This window comes from Callorhinus ursinus, unplaced genomic scaffold (assembly GCF_003265705.2).
Source record: "Callorhinus ursinus isolate GAN/ISIS: 27379988/994484 unplaced genomic scaffold, GSC_fseal_2.0 scaffold52, whole genome shotgun sequence".
In the NCBI taxonomy this organism is placed as follows: domain Eukaryota; kingdom Metazoa; phylum Chordata; class Mammalia; order Carnivora; family Otariidae; genus Callorhinus; species Callorhinus ursinus.
This window is the reverse complement of record NW_027397114.1, coordinates 345,861-362,377: the sequence shown is the minus strand read 5'-3', so window position 1 is coordinate 362,377 and position 16,517 is coordinate 345,861. Positions and strand designations below refer to the sequence as shown.

The following is a 16,517-nucleotide window of genomic DNA, read 5'->3' as shown; positions in this document are numbered from 1 at the left end:
TCATTTTCCCAGATGACAAAAAGAACAAGACAAGATGCTCCAAAATTTCCTTAAGAGCTCCAAAATTAAAAGCTCATTCCTCAAATTAAAAGGGACAAAGAAACCGCAAAAGGTAACCATTCAAATGAGCCTCACAAGCTGTGGGGCTAAGGAATTCACTGATGGATGAGGGCTGCCTTATGCAGATAGAGTATTTCGCAAATCTGTTCCAGACCTCTGCTGAAGTTTCTGCCTCCCTCAGAAATGGATTGGCATCATTTATGCACACTGGAATGGCCAGCATTCCCTCCAACTAGCTGTGCACAAAAGTAGGTTGCATGCTCACTCACAGGGAGGATCATTTGCAAAAGGAGACCAGAGAAGCAGGGTGTTCATGCACGTGCAAAAACCTTGCTGAGAAGATGACTGGTTACATTAGAGGTGATCAAGCTTCCAAAGGACCAGGAAAACTCAATTATGCTGTTAAGAGTGTGCACAGCCAAGTATGTGCTGAGCTGTTCTCTTCCCTTGATTCTTGCCAAAAAGGCTGATGTGCAGCGCTGCTTATTATGTGTGTGTTTTTTTAACTCCAGGGCTCCATGGAACCCTTTCTTAGAATGTCAGAGACTAAGAAAAGTCCCAGATCTTGTGAGCCAACCCAAACCTGGCTGGGCTCAGAGATGGATGATATTCCATCAGGGGCTGGCCCCTGTTCCTCTAAGAATGGATTCAGGAGATGGGGACATACCATTGACAAAGCTCCCTCCCAAGGGTATGAGAGTGTATTGAGAGAACACATCTGAATGTGGCCTCCCCTGGAGGCTGCCAAGAACCTGGAGGAGGAGGAAGGAGCTATCTAGAGAAGGGGATGGCTGTGAAGGAAATAAGCTTCAGCCCTCCAGAGTTGTCAGTCGGGGATTTAGAGGGGCTTAGAATGGAAGCAACACAGAGAGAATAAACCTTTGATAACCACCTTTAGGGCAGGCAAAAATAATAATTAGAGTAAAGATCTTTGCTCTGGCAGAAGAGCCCAGAAGGATTAAATCACAGTGACCCCAGTATTAAGTCGGCCAGATACCGTGCTGATCTCTAAATGCATTATCTCACTTAACCTTCATGATGTCCTGGCAACAGGGACTATTATTATCTCCTCCATTTTGCAGATGGGAAAACTGAGGCTTTAGAGATTATGCAACTAGTCCAAGGCCCAAAAGCAGTAAGCATTGATTCACAACTGGATGCTGCCTCTCCATTGAAAATAATCCATGGCTTAATGAGGTGTTTAGCATACCAGAAGCATTCAGTAAATCACACTGGATTAATAGAGACCTGGTGCTATTCAGCTGTGTGACTTTGGATAAATTGCTGGACCATTCTGGGTTGCATTTTTCTAAAAAGAGTTTAGACTAGATGCTTTCTGGGTTATGAGACAGCAATGAATGAGTCATATGGTGAGCCACCATTTAAAATAAGCTACCCATCTACTCATCAAGTCTAACCAGAGCCCCCAATGTAACTTTGACCCAGGTCCCCTTAGTGTATGATGAAATTGTTTCTCTTTCTCAAGAGAAAAAAAAAATGCATGGGGCTGGAAAGCACATGCATTTTTCTAGAGCACCCTGTGGCTTGGTTGGAGAGGACACTGCCATTAACAGAAGGCCCTTTATCACAGTTGCCACTCCATTGTCAGTGACCAGATTGTCCCATTTGTCTCCATCAAGAGCACTGCAGCCACACCGGATTTTAAAGGCCCCCATGAAGGGCTTCTCTCTTTGCTCAGCCTGATGGCTCTTTTCTGGCAATTGAAATGCAGAGTTCTTTTCTATCAAAATGACCACACAAGGACAGGAAAAACCTATTAGAATGTGCTCAGAGCACAACTGTGACCTTGAATGTTTTCAAATGCTCCTTTTCTCTTCTTTTAAAAAAAAATCCTTTTCTTCTTAAAGCCATTAAATAACAGTTCATGGGCAGAAATGATTGGACTATAGAATTTGTTGTTTTTACATTCATTCTTAGGGACCATGACCTTACCATACAACATCCTTTTCTCAGTTACCACCTGACTGCCTCCAGACATGTCCATTCCCTCGATCCAGTCTCCATCAAAGCCTTCTCCTCTGGAAAACCTCCCTTGAGTCCATCAGGCAGATGTGAGCACTCCTTGTAGGAATGAATTATACTTGAGGCCAGGACCCATGATTTCTCTCCCTGCCATTCTCGGTACCTCAAAAAGTGCCTGGTGTAAGATAGGCATTGAATATGTATTTGGTGAATGGATGTTGAAAGAATGCTTCAAAAACTCAGTTATAACATTAAGTAGTAGATTAAATGAAGTATAAGTTATGAGAATATATATATTTTTAAATAATGGTTATTGATGGGTCTAAAGCCAAACAGTAATTATACTGATGACCATTTTTTTCTTTAGACTTTATAAAGTATGTGACTTGAACAGGCTCTAGACTGGAGAGAGGGACATATATATTTCTTGACAATCCAAACACACTTGCATCAGAGCTTACATTGAGCCTTAACCCAGTTCCTACCACCAATGAAAGGATCAGCCAGCAAGCATCTACAAGAAACAGGCTGGCCATCACTGCCCTAGATCTGAGAAAGATGGAATGAACCACGGTCAAGTTACGTGTCCCAGCTGGAAAGAGATCGCTTGGTGTGGAAGAGTGAAGGTTGAGTTACAAAGTGACTCGTGTTAAAATAAATCTATACAAGGAATTAAATTCAGAATATCACTCTTCTCAAACTTCGACCAGTTAGTTCTGTGGCCCTATTCAGACAAAGTTGCTACCTTGAAGAACAGATGCCAGAGAGAAAATATGTAAGAATCTTCCATCCCTTACACAGGCAAATGTCATTCTGTGGAAGGAGTGACTATAAATTCAGTTAGATGCAGGTTGAAATCCTGCCTTTCAGTAGCTCTGGGACCTTGGTCATGCCACTTACCTTCTGGGCATCATTTTTTGTCACTAGAAAAGTAGAGATAGTAACACTTGTCACATATTTTTGAAAGTAGGCATTCAATAAATGTTACTTTCCTTCTCTCCAGGCAGTAGGCCAGTGGTGAGGTGTGGCGAGGGGAGAACTGATAGGGCAACTTTTTAAATTGGGAAGAAATTGGCCCGATTTCCAACTGGGAAAGGTTTACTGTTGAAATAAATTGGTTGTGGAAAGGAGCAGCAAATGTAGGTAAATTAGGGCTCTAGACCCAATTCCAATGTGAAAAGTGGGGCAAGCTTTCCCAGACAGCACCAAGTAGTTCTCTGGATGCCACTTGGGTGTTTTCTAATTCAACTCAATTCTGACACTCTCTACCCAGATATAGCACCAGATTCCACAGGTTGAGGGCTCAGTCCCACAAAACTGCCCCTGTCCCACACCCCCTCACACTCCAGATGTCAGTCACTAGCTCAGGTCATTATCTGTGCTTCTGTAAATCTGCTGTAAATCAAAGGTTCCCAAGGCCCCCTCCTCGGGTTTGATTAATTTACTAGAGCAGGTCACAGAACTCAGAGAAACATTTTACTTACTAGATAGAACAACCAAGAAAAGAGATATATTGGTCATATTAATGACCAAATATATATTTCTTATAAATCACAGTATTGTAGTAGAAATCTTCAGAAATTGGAATCTATGTCAAACCACTCATTTTAATTCTACAGATATTTATTGAACACCCACTATGTGACAGATATTGTTCTGGGCCCTGAGGATATGGGGAAGAATAAGAGATCATCCCTGCTATCAGAGAGAGAGTTCACAAACTGTCAGGAGAGACATTCACTGAAGATGCATGCATATATGAGTGATGAGCATTTTGAAGTGTGCTATGAAAGCATATGGGAGCACAAGATCTAATCTATACTGTCAAAGATCACTTACCTGAAAGTTCTGCTGATGTTGAGAACAAATGAATGAATAAAGATAAAATGGTAGGTTTTATATTTTCCTCCACCACTCGAATTACGCAGATATTTCTTGCCTCCCTACTATGCGCTAAGCCTTGAGGAAACAGAGATAAGAAAGAAACTATGAAGAGTCTCTGCTCCCCCAAGGCCTTGAAATCCACTAGAGAAGAATGAAATAAACTGCAGAGAAGCCAAATCCTACCATAAATAAAAAGCTTTGAAAACAGGGGAGGGAATGGTAGCTCTGCTCTCCCAAGGGGAGATGAGAAGCATGCAAGGGGGGAATCCAGCACTGGGGTTTGGATGGCAATTTCCATGCTACCCCCTGGGCTTTTACACTGTGAATATAAGTGATGCCTGCAGTGGCAGCTGGTATTGTTAACAACTTGAAGCATTAATGTAATACAGTGATGCCCTCAGAAAATAAATAGAGCTGATAAAGAAATTAACGTGTTCAAAAATAAATGCATCATCTGCTGACTTGTTCACATCTTCACACATGTTAGAGTTTACTCAGAGCTAGAAAGAAAGAATATAGCGGTAAAGTTAAACTCACAAGTGATAGCCAGGTGGAAGGTCATTTTCCCCTCCCCAGCCACATAGAGTAAGTGACTGGAGAGCTTCCATTTCCAGGGCCCTTTCCAGTTTTCAAAGTACCTGCACATTCAAATTGCATTTGTTATGTCCAAGAAGCCCTAAAAACAATGAGTGCAGATATGTCCTTTCCACTATACAGGTAAGGAAGCTGAGACTCAGGAGGAATAAGTCACTGCTAGTGTCACATGCTGGAGAGTGGTGAAGGGAATAGTCGAAACCAAGTCTCCCCTCTAATGATCTCTGAATACCCCAGGGCTACTATAATGTGCATGTGAGCCACCTGGGAGTCAAAATGCAGAATAGGATTCATAAGTCTGGGGTGAGGCCTGAGGTTCTATACTTCCAGCAGGCTCCATAATGCTGATGCTACTGGGGAAAGAGCACGCTTCACCATGAAAGATAATCATGGTCTGTAATTTTCAAAAGAAATTATCTTGCAGGGTTATGACAGTGGACCATCCATCTTTCTCAAAATACCAAGCGGTTGTCTCTCAATAACTTTTACCCAAACAATAACTATTCTCCTTTGACCTGTCTGAGGCCATGGAAAACTATAGTTCATCTACCTCAGTTCTTGTTCTTGTCTTGGTCTCTTCTGTCTCTTTCTGGGTCTATCTCAGTCTCTGACTCTCTGACTCTATTTTCCTCTCTCTGGTGCTTGACCATCAAAGCACATCCTTGAGTTAACAGTGAAAAGTAATGGCTCACATTGTGTTCTGCCTTCTGAGCAAAGGCCTACTCAACATGCTGCCTTTCAATATAATAGGCAATGACAATTCATCTTCATAATTCATCAATCAATATATACTCACTAACTGCCCCAGTGTGCTCAGAAGATACTATGCTTCAGGACAGCCTACCTAGAAATGAGATATAAAATGGTTTGGGACAAAAAAAAAAAAACAACAAAAAACCCATGGCATCAAGGAATAAGATGTGGAGATATTTAGGGGAAATCAAGATGTGCTCTTGGATGTAAGAATTGAAAGAAACTATGTTTAATGCTGTGAAGTATGTAAAGAAGTGTAAGACATAGTTATTTCTCTCTAGGACACATTAAATCTACTTAGGGAATTGATGAGAGAATAATTACGTTCATGTTTATTAATGGTAGGGGCTAATTATTAGTATATTTGTTTGATTTTGTCATCTAGCATTCATTCCCCATTTTGTGACTGAGAGGATGGGGGCAATATGACCCATTGGTCACTGTCTGATGAGGCTCCCAGTCACAATGCCTTGCTTCACTGTTATGGGGTGAACATATGACCTAACCCAAATGAATCAGAGACTCTCTCCCTGGAATTTGAACTTTGAGCAGAGTAACAAGAAGACTGAAAGTAATTGGAACTGGTATCCTGGGTGGCAGTGCCCCAAGACAAGTCTCCACTGGTTCTTGCCAGAGCTTCTTTATCTCCTGTCCTTTCTGAGTATTGTTCTTATTGATTATGTGAGTAATCTTACAGCCTTTCAATAGATTCCTGTTCTACGTAAGTAAGGAATTCCAATTTATACAAACCCTAGTGTACAGTTTTATGCATTATATAATTTAAGCATCACCAAAACCAAAAGAAATAGGTGCTATTCAATCCAATAAGGAGTATTCTGTCTCCCTGAATTCTGAATGAATTGAAAAAAAGACAAAGATACCAAACATATCATCTTTATTATCGATAGAGCATATATTTGCAGATGATTGGATTTTTCAGTACTCCAGAAGTAAATAAACTCACACAAGGTATCTCTAGACAATGGCAGATCTCCTAATAGAGAGGCAATCCTCTGTAAAATGTATGGCAGGGAGCAACAGAGAAGTAGACATAATTCATGTGGGTAACCCAATCCCAAGAGGAAGCAAGGGAGGAGCTGAGCCAAGCATAATCTACTTGTTCTTCACAAATGTGTCGATCAAGTCACTTAATTCCATTGCTCCACTCTACACTCCCCCTCCAAGGTATGACAAGTACAAGGGAGGAAAGAAACTAGGGCTCTTACTCCATTTGAGCTCCTTCTGAATGGAAAGAAATACCTGGAGAGGGGAAGAATCACTCTTCCCAAGAGAGATTGGTCCCCATTTTAATAAGCATTTCCGGGAATTTGCTAAACACTTTATTTGGATTACCTCATTTAATCCTCATGATCATCCTCTGAAGTTTCTATTGTTAATATGCCCATTTTATAGATGAAGATATTCAGGCTTGGAGAGGTTAACTAACTTTCCAGCATACCCAGCTAGTGTGTGATGAAACCAGGATCCAAGCCCAAACAGTGTGACCCCTGATTCTGTGTTTATGTCACTGTGCCAAAACAGCCTCTCTAATGAGGAAATTGACACCAAGAGAAGTCAATTTACTCAGATAATAATTGGTCGAGCCAGATTTCAAACATGGAGTCACATCTGTCTGACTGCCAATACCATGTACTTAACCACTATACAAAGGCACAAAAGACCTAAGAAAAATTTGAGTGCCAGCAAACACTCAGAAAAGAGAAATGTGAATTTAGCCTGGAGCACTCATGAAAGCTATCATAGAGGGCTGGTGTTTTGAGATGGGTATTCAAAGACAGGTGGTATATATTTTGAAGAAGACATTTCAGTCTGAGAGACCAGCATGAATTCTAGATTGTTGAGCAAGGAGTAAGCTTAGAAGACATTGACTCCATGAGAAATGTAAGGAAACAGGGATCTTGCAGGGAGGGAAGAGTAAAAGAGGGAGAAGGGGGGTGACCAGAGTAGATGAAGGGATCATGTGCACAGGAATCAGAAATAAGGTTGAATAATGAGCCTAACTGTGAGGATTTTAAGCCAGGCCAAAAAAAAAAAAAAAAAAATGTGGGTTGTCTAATCCTTGGGCATAGTTTGAGAGAAAAGTCGGCCACAGAACGTGTCAGTGATGTCCATCATGGTTTAGAGAAGGACAAGCCCAAATTTAAGAAACCCAGTGGGGAGCCTAGTGAGCACCTCAGCCCAAAAGGGAGATGATGAGGGCCTGCACTCGGCTGGTGAAAGACCAATGGGAAGGAAGAGGTGGCTCTGAGAGCCATACTACAGCCATCTACAATTTGGTGATATGAATGACCTAAAGGATGGAGAGAAAAGAACAAGTTTCTAAGCTGGAGGACTTGAAATTATCACTTGGAAAAATGGGAGAAATAGAAATTTGGCTTTGGAGCCCCCCATCTCTTCTTCCTGGGCCTCCTCCCTCACCACCCTTCACCTACACCAAGATTTGATCTCGGGAAAAGGCCTAATTAATCCCTACAGCAAGTGTGTATGACAGGCAAGGACTAAGGCTTCACCACTCTCAGGAAAAAAAGCATTGACAATTGAATGGTGTTTTTTAGTTGTCCCAGTTAGAGAAATCCAGGCACAAGCATCCAACAGAGGAGGAATTTGAGAGAAAAGGGAGACCTCCTGCTCTTGGGAAATGGTGCTGTGTCAGTGCTTCCTCTGGCATGATGCTCCCAGTGTGCCAGGCACTCTCCTGAATGCCTTACATATATGCCTGCATTGAACCCTAACAGCAATCCCCTGAGGCTGACACTGTGGTCCCTACTCTAGAGATGAAGGATGAGGCATAGAGAGATTACACCTTGCCCCAAATAACATCACAAGAGGTGATAGAGCTGGGATATAAGCCCAGGCAGGATGTTTCTTAGAAGAGTAGTCTTGATGACAAAATGAGAAGTTGAGGCAGTACAATAAAACCATTGTATCAGCACTTATGGAACTTTCTTTAAACAGTAGAAATTCTTATTTGATTTATTCCAAGTTACATCTTACCCAGGAGACAGATAGATGATGGATAGATAGGTAGGTAGGTAGGTAGGTAGGTAGGTAGGTAGGTAGGTAGATAAACTATTCCAGGTCAAGGGAACAGAGTGACAGCCAGGAATCTGGAGCTCCTCCTATGTGACCTAGCCCTTGTCCCATGTTGCTGACTCTAAAGCTCCTACATGGCTCCATGGAAACCCAATCTGAACACAACCTCAGTGCAAAGCATCTAATTCCTTGCCTCTGCTCTTCTAAGTCTTAAAGAATATACACAAGGAGAAGAAGAGATTGAAATATCCACTTTATTCATGGACCCAATCTGCTAATGGCTAGACTGGAAAATGCTGTGGGGGTCTCTCACCACCATCTCTGAACTAACTCACTCTACTGGTAGAGATAGAGACAGAGGATACAAGCACCCATCACAAGGTCAGTCAGGTTGGAGGTCAAGAGAACAAGAGACAAGAAACCTGGCTGTACATAAACCTTGTCTAGCAGAGAAATGTCAGGCTTTCACTCTTCTAATCCATTTCACATATTGCTGGGAGAGAGGGGATAGAAACAGGGTGACTTTCACAACTCTACGGGCACCATTCCCATAGAATACAATCTGAATGATGTCCTTGGGTGGAGAGGTCAGGGGTATATTCATGGTATATAATGACCTGTGTAGCCCAAGTATCAACCAATCAAAATGAAACCTGAACATTAAGTAGTCATACTTGTGCATATCACCTTAAAATCAAGCTGGAGGGAAAAGTGGTTGAGAAAAGGTAAAATCTGGTGGAAAGCACACAATTAGATCATTTCTGGCAAGCCACCTTATGGTTCATCAATCAGCCTATACATTGATTAGGTGCCCACCTTGGTCCAATTAATAGGATCCAAATCAGCTAATACTCATATGGTGACTTATGCCAAAAGAGTGCCTTAAATGGGACTGTGGAGCTGAGGGGTTCTTCTGAGTGTCAGCTTTTCCAATTCGCCCTCATGCATCCAGAACATCTTTAAAGCCCAGTTCAAAAGCCTATTTAGCTCCATGAAGGCTTCTTTGCTTACCCTAAATGGAGATATTTTTCCCTTCTCTATTAGCTCTCTTAACAGTTTGTATGATACTTTTACCCTTCATTATGTTTTAATGCCCATCTTTTCTTTGCCAGTTTAGACTATAAACTTCTTAAGGACAGGGGGTATGCTTTATTCATCCCTGTATGCCAGTGGTTCTCAACCAGTGGGGATTTCAATTGCCACAGCTTGGGGTAAGCATGGTGGAAGGTGGAAGGTGCTATTGGCATCTGGTGTGTAGAGGACAAGGACGCTGTCAAACGTGCTCTAGTGCACAGGACAGCTGCCCCCTCCTTGCCCCCAATATCCTATATGTCCAAAATGTCAACAGTACCAAGGTTGAGAAATCCTTCTGTATCCCTAGTGCTTGGCACATAGTAGGTGTTCAATAAATGTTTGTTCAGTGAATAAATGGATAGATGGATGGTTTGCATTTTCTTAAGTAGATTATCTCTTGCCTGAACACCCTCATTATGGGTTGGCTCAGCAGTGATGTGATTGGTGCCTGTGGACAGATGGTCAGTCACAATGACTTGCATTTTGTAAGATGATACATGGTAAGTCTGCTTCTTTGGATGGAATGGAGAACCCTTCAATGGTTCTCCATTGCCTATAGATCAAAATGCAGGATAGCAGATAAGGCCCACCATGACCAATCCCTGCCTACCATGTGCCACTCCCTACAACATGTCCCATTCTGTAAATATTGGACAACTCAGTTGGATCTGCATGTTGGTGTATAAATAGCCAAGCTATAATAAGGTTATAATGAAAATGTGCACACATCCCAGCATGTTTATAATAAATCCAGCCAATGATTTTCTTTATTGATGGTTCTTAATATAATGAGGCAGATCCTTAGACCTGTGGATACCAGACTAGGATGCTATGAACCAGTGGTTCTTAAATCTGGCTGCATATTAAAATCATCTTGGGGGTGCCTGGGTGGCTTAGTCATTAAGCGTCTGCTTTTGGCTCAGGTCATGAGCCTAGGGTCCTGGGAGCAAGCCCCGCATCAGGCTCCCTGCTTGGCGGGAAGCCTGCTTCTCCCTCTCCCATTCCCCCTGCTTGTGTTCCCTCTTTCGCTGTCTCTGTCTGTCAAATAAATAAATAAAATCTTTAAAAGAAAAAAAGAGTTTAAAATCAACCGGAAAGCTATTAAAACATTAAAACAGCTAAACACCTCAAGCCCAACCAATAAAACCAGAATCTCTTGGCAGGTAGGGAAAGAAGGGCGAGATTCAAGACAAAACAAAACCTCCATGTTTTGTACAGTTTCTAATGTGCAAGAAAACTGCCATGTAGATCATCAGGAGCTCTTCATAGAGGGCAACCTTCCAAAGATGTAAGTGGCCATAGGAAAATGTGGTTTCCCCCTAAAATGAAAGTGACCAATGAAAATCTTCTATTTTACACAGAATGAGAGGGAGAGTGGGGCACAGTTTCACACAGTGGGAACCAAGGCCAGGAAACCCACATTGGAAAAGTTGACCTGATTTCTTTTGGAAATTCAGGCTAGGAAAGTATAGGGAGGATCGCAGGCCAGCTGGATTTGGGAATGCCAAACCTCTGATTTCCTCTCGACTCAGTCTTTAGTTATAGGAACTATATAATGCATGAGTGTGGTGTGACTGTTCATAGACAACACGTCGAACTAATGATAGAGATCTTAAACTTTTTTAAAAGTCTTATTTTGATGAGAGTCTCAATGAGGGGTGCATATCAAAATCATCAAAGAAGAATTTTGAAATCAAAATCTCTGGAGACAGAACCCATGTTTTTTTTGTTTCTTTACTGTAAATTCCCTGAGTGATTTTTCAGGATTCACTCCTGGTTAATTGTAACTCCTTAAATAAACCAGCATCTGATATAAAATCAGTTCACCAGTTCATCAGACTTAAAAGCAAACAAGAAAAAAAAAAAAAAAAAGAAAGAAAGCAAACAAGAAAGACCAGTATCCAAAGAAAAAGAAAAAATGAAAGATCAGTATCATCTTCTGAATGTACTGAATTCCTGTTTTGGGGTGGTTCATTTCCAAAGGCATTTATCCCTAAATAAACTAAAGGGTATTACTTGGAGACCAAGTGGCAGACAGCTCCATCCAGGACTGAGCTGCAAGTAGGCAAAGTTCTGTTAATAATGCCAGCATCTGTTCAGTGTTTTCAACTGGAAAGCAACTATTTCCCATCTAAATTCACCTATCCACTCCTTGGAGTACTAATAAACTCTGAAACAAATAATACATTATATGTTAATAAAAAGAAGAAGAAGATAGAAGAAAGGGGAAAATTAAGAGGGGGAAATCAGAGGGGAAGACAAACCAGGAGAGACTATGGACTCAGAAACAAACTGAGGGTTCTAGAGGGGTGGGGGGGGATGGGTTAGCCTGGTGATGGGTATTAAGGAGGGCACGTATTGAACGGAGCACTGGGTGTTACACTCAAACAATGAATCCTGGAACACTGCATCAAAAACTTATGATGTAATGTATGGTGATTAACATAACATGATAAAATAAATTTAAAAAAAAAGACTGTGACAGATTCTCTCTTCCCATGCCAATGAATTGGGTTGGCTCTTTACAACCACTAAGATTAATTTACAGAAATATGTAATAAAAATCTTTCAAGGAAAAAAAAGGCTTTGAATGCTTGTGGATTGGAGCATGGGCACCATGCAGCTAACATCACATCTATGCCAATGGCCATTTGCCATGCTGTTTTAGGTCTGCATCTGCTGCTGGTTAGCAAAAATTCCATTCACAGCTGTCCAGATGAATCAAATGTCCAATTAGCATTTCTTGCTCGGTGACAGGATTCTGCCCAGAACAAAAATTCTAAAACAGAAAGCACAACAGAACAGAAACTTTTATTCATATTCTTGCTGAAAATTGTACTCTGAATTCTCGACTGTCTTGGGGGAAAAAAAAACTTATAGGAAGCTAACAAAGTCCTCTAACAATGTGTTTTTTCCCTAGATGCAGTTAAGTTCAAAGAATTTCAGTTCATTATATGCATGCCTTCCTGATGAAAAGCCTCAGTCCGTTCTTTCCTGTTCCTCAGTTCTAAAGACCATCAAAATCGTAAGTTTGCCATCATACCAAAATGGAAGACTGAGTTACCTTCCACTAATAAAACCAACTCCTGTTTTCAACTTACATGTCTAAGGTAATAGAAAAATGAACTCAGACTAATCTTCAGATTTCCCTTAGCGCTGATAACCAGAATTTGTTTTGTACTTGTATATTTAAGTATGCTAAGGTACTTGGCAAAATAACTAGAATTCTAACTCAAAAAGACTCATAGTAGAATAGCCCAAGAAGCTACTTGTGTCCTCCATTGTTGAAAACCTTTTTAATGGTTTTCCATCCCACACAGAATAAAATTCTGGAGTTTAGATGTGTCTCCACACTTATTTTGACCCTGTCTCCCCTTGGCTTACATGACCCAGACACACTGGCCTAATTTCAGGTCTCTCTCTCTCAGTAAGCCAGCTTCTTCTCTACCCCTGGGCCTTTGCACATGCTGTTTCTCCAGAATACTTCCCCTACCTCTGTCCTTCAGAACTTTAATTCCTGTGATAGTCCTTCTTTGATCATATTTATTTAGCCCCATCTTCCTCCTATTGTAAAACCTCTCCAATTCCCTTCTTGGTTTCTTTGTAGCACTTATGATAGTTTGTAATTTAGTTTTTTATTCATGCACTTGTTTTGCCTTTATCTCCCCGTATAAGGAAAGACCCAAAAATCCAGAGCTTAAGTTATTCTTGTTCATCATATCTCCACTGCCTAGCGTAGTGCCTTTTATTTACTAGCATCTCAATAAATGTCAGACATCTATAAGAATGAATGAGTGAATGTCTGAATTCATGAATGAATGAATGTGAATTAATGAATTAACAATGTGACCAAACCATGCTTTACAACGGAAAGGACATTTTTCTTTTCTCAGTCATGGCTAATGAAACTATCTTAGGGAGGTATTCCTAAAGAAGGGCCTTTCTCGTAAAGAGAAAGTTAAAACGTTCAAGGGGAATTAAATCCCGTAATGATAATTGCCATTTGTATAGCTCTTTGTAACTCACAAAGCACTTGCTTGTACTTTTACCATTATTGTCTTCCCTATATTAGAGGAGAAAAAAGAAACACGGAGCTTCTGTATCTTCTTAGTTGCCCAAGATCACAAATTAATAAGAGACAGAACTAGGACTCAAACTCAGGTGGACAGGTACTTAATTTACTGGTCTTTCCTCCTCCCACCCCCCTCCCAGCCTTGTTATTCTCTCCATCTTGCAGTCAAGTTACTCCTGCCAAAGTCTGGAGATGATTTTCAGAGGAATCTACCCTGAAGGAGAAATATAGTTTGATTTCAAATTTGATTGAATGTACAGCTAAATTAACTTGCTAGAGAAAAATCCATTTTCTAGGAGCAGTTTCAGCACATACTTTTAACAATTAACAGACATAATGTGTATGTTAAAAACAAAAACAAAACCATTTAAAAAAAGTGGAAAAGGCTAAGTAAGCGGCGGCTGCGCTCTGTGTCTCCAACTCAGTGGTCCACTGCTCTCCACTTTATTAAGGATGGTCCCAGGGAGGAGACTCTCCAATATTTTTTTCTCTCTGGAGACAGTTGTACATATACTTTGTCTAATGGAAGTACCCCCATAGTTAAAATTGTTCCATTCACTGTCATTTCCCCCTGCCAAAGTTGATTTTTATGACAGGCTTCACTGTTCACTTGCAGCCCAGATGTTACCATGGCAGCGTGTAAGCTGCGGCTGCAGAAATAAGCTTTCCCTCCACAGTCATCCTGCGGTTAAAGCAGTAATTACAAGAGCAGTTTTTAAAGGCAGCTACACTTTATTATTATAATTTTTACATAATGATGGTACTGTTTTATTTGAATAATAAATGTTCATTTTAAAATTATGATTTTGGGGGCCCCTGGGTGGCTCAGATGGTTAAGCGTCTGCCTTCAGCTCAGGTCATGATCCCAGCGTCCTGGGATCGAGCCCTGCGTCGGGCTCCCGGCTCCCGGCTCCCGGCTCCGCGGGAAGCCTGCCTCTCCCTCTCCCTCTGCCTCTCCCTCTCCCAAAATGAATAAATAAAAAATCTTAAAAAAATAAAATAAAATTATGATTTTGTATTATTATTATGTTTTATTCAAACAATAAAGATCAAAATTAAGAAAAAGAGGGAAAGAAGGGGGGGTGAGGAAGGAAGGGCGGGGAGAGGAAGAGGAGGAGAGAGGAGAGGGGAGCTATGTTCCAGGATGCCAGCGTCCTGTGTTATTAATGAAAATAAATTTACAGATCCATTTTCTTTTTCAATATTAAGATGCCTTGTAATTACAGCATTTCTCATTACCATCAACTTCCAATTCTGTTCCCAGCATGCCTAGGAAATTTGAACATATAAGGCCAATCAGGATGTCACTGTTAAGGTCATAGTGAAGGAAATATTCACAGCAAAGACAGGGAAGACCAAGATAAGCCTCATTAGATCTGCTCTGTCTGTATTCGCTCTATCGGCAGTTTTTCTTTCTCTTTTAAACTTTTGAGCAGATAGCCACGCTGCAAGAGCAGCAACCCAGCAAGGCTGGGTCTTCATGGACACTGTTGACTGCTGTGACCACACGGGACTAGCAACAAACCTAATCTGAAGCATATGTCCTAATGTTCCAAGTTCTTGTTATGCTGCAGGATAATTAGCATACACGGTAAACACTCCGCATGGAGGGGGAGTTACACGAACGTTGTCAAAGCAAGATGTGTCTCTTTTTCTCTTGGCCCTCATTCTTCAGTGTCATTTTGAACCAGTGGCAATCATTTATCTTTAACTTGTCTAATACAAGGAAGACACACAGATATGGTTGGACACACACACACAAATAATGACAGAGTCAACTCAGAAGCTGAGATACTCTATGCTCCAGACACAAATCCTCTTCTCCACCACGACCCAGATCTCTGCTCCTCTCTCCCCCGACACAGCCCTTTCCACAGTCGGCTGTTGTGGTTCTTCAACTCTTGGGAATATCTGATCCATATATATACAATTCTCACCCCTGGCCCTGGTCTCTTAGATACCTGAGAGCCCAAGAAAAAAGCAAAAGAAAGCTAAATAGGTATTGCATATCAGGACTTGTGGTAGGTGCTTATACATGGATGATCTCATTTCATTTTTTCGGGAATATAGCCAGTCTGACATTGCACATATTTTTATAAACATAGAAGTTGAAGTTTAAAGAGTGACTTGTTCAGTATGACAAAGGTAGTGAACCTGGTCAAGAGTCCAGACTCCAAATTCCATGCTCTTTCCATAGCAACACACAAAAAAACTCTTGAGAATAGGGTTGTGGATAACCCCTGCTGTTTAGGCTGAGAGAATGTAATAAGCATTGCTTATTTCTTTTTTTTTATTATTATGTTATGTTAGTCACCATACATCATTAGTTTTTGATGTGATCCACGATTCACTGTTTTCATATAACACCCAGTGCTCCATGCAGTATGTGCCCTCCTTAATACCCATCACCAAGCTAACCCATCTCCCCCACCCCCCTCCCCTCTAAAACCCTCAGTTTGTTTCTCAGAGTCCATAGTCGCTCATGGTTCATCTCTCCCTCCGATTACCCCCCTTCATTTTTCCCTTCCTTCTCCTAATGTCCTCCATGCTCTTCCTTATGTTCCACAAATAAGTGAAACCATATGATAATCGACTTTCTCTGCTTGACTTATTTCACTTAGCATAATCTCCTCCAGTCCCATCCATGTTGATATAAAAGTTGGGTATTCATCCTTTCTGATGGCTGAGTAATATTCCATTGTAGATATGGACCACATCTTCTTTATCCATTCATCTGTTGAAGGGCATCTCGGCTCTTTCCACAGTTTGGCTATTGCAAATGTTGCTGCTATGAACATTGGGGTGCATGTGGCCCTTCTTTTCACTACATCTGTGTCTTTGGGGTAAATACCCAGGAGTGCAATTGCTGGGTCATAGGGTAGCTCTATTTTTTATTTTTTGAGGAACTTCCACACTGTTTTCCAAAGTGGCTGTACCAACTTGCATTCCCACCAACAGTGTAAGAGGGTTCCCCTTTCTCCACAACCTCTCCAACATTTGTTGTTTCTTGCCTTGTCAATTTTTGCCATTCTAACTGGTGTAA

General features: G+C 41.2%; 1 protein-coding gene across 1 annotated transcript in view; it reads left to right on the top strand.

Moving 5' to 3' along the window:
- The window catches only part of STXBP4 (syntaxin binding protein 4), a 226,608-nt gene extending 214,194 nt beyond the window's left edge, over positions 1-12,414 (top strand). Inside the window, exon 18 of the mRNA XM_073883697.1 lies at positions 12,323-12,414. Within this exon, the coding sequence (XP_073739798.1) occupies positions 12,323-12,332 (10 nt within the window). The 3' untranslated portion in view covers positions 12,333-12,414. The remainder of the gene's footprint in view (positions 1-12,322) is intronic.
- Positions 12,415-16,517: the final 4,103 nt, after the last annotated feature.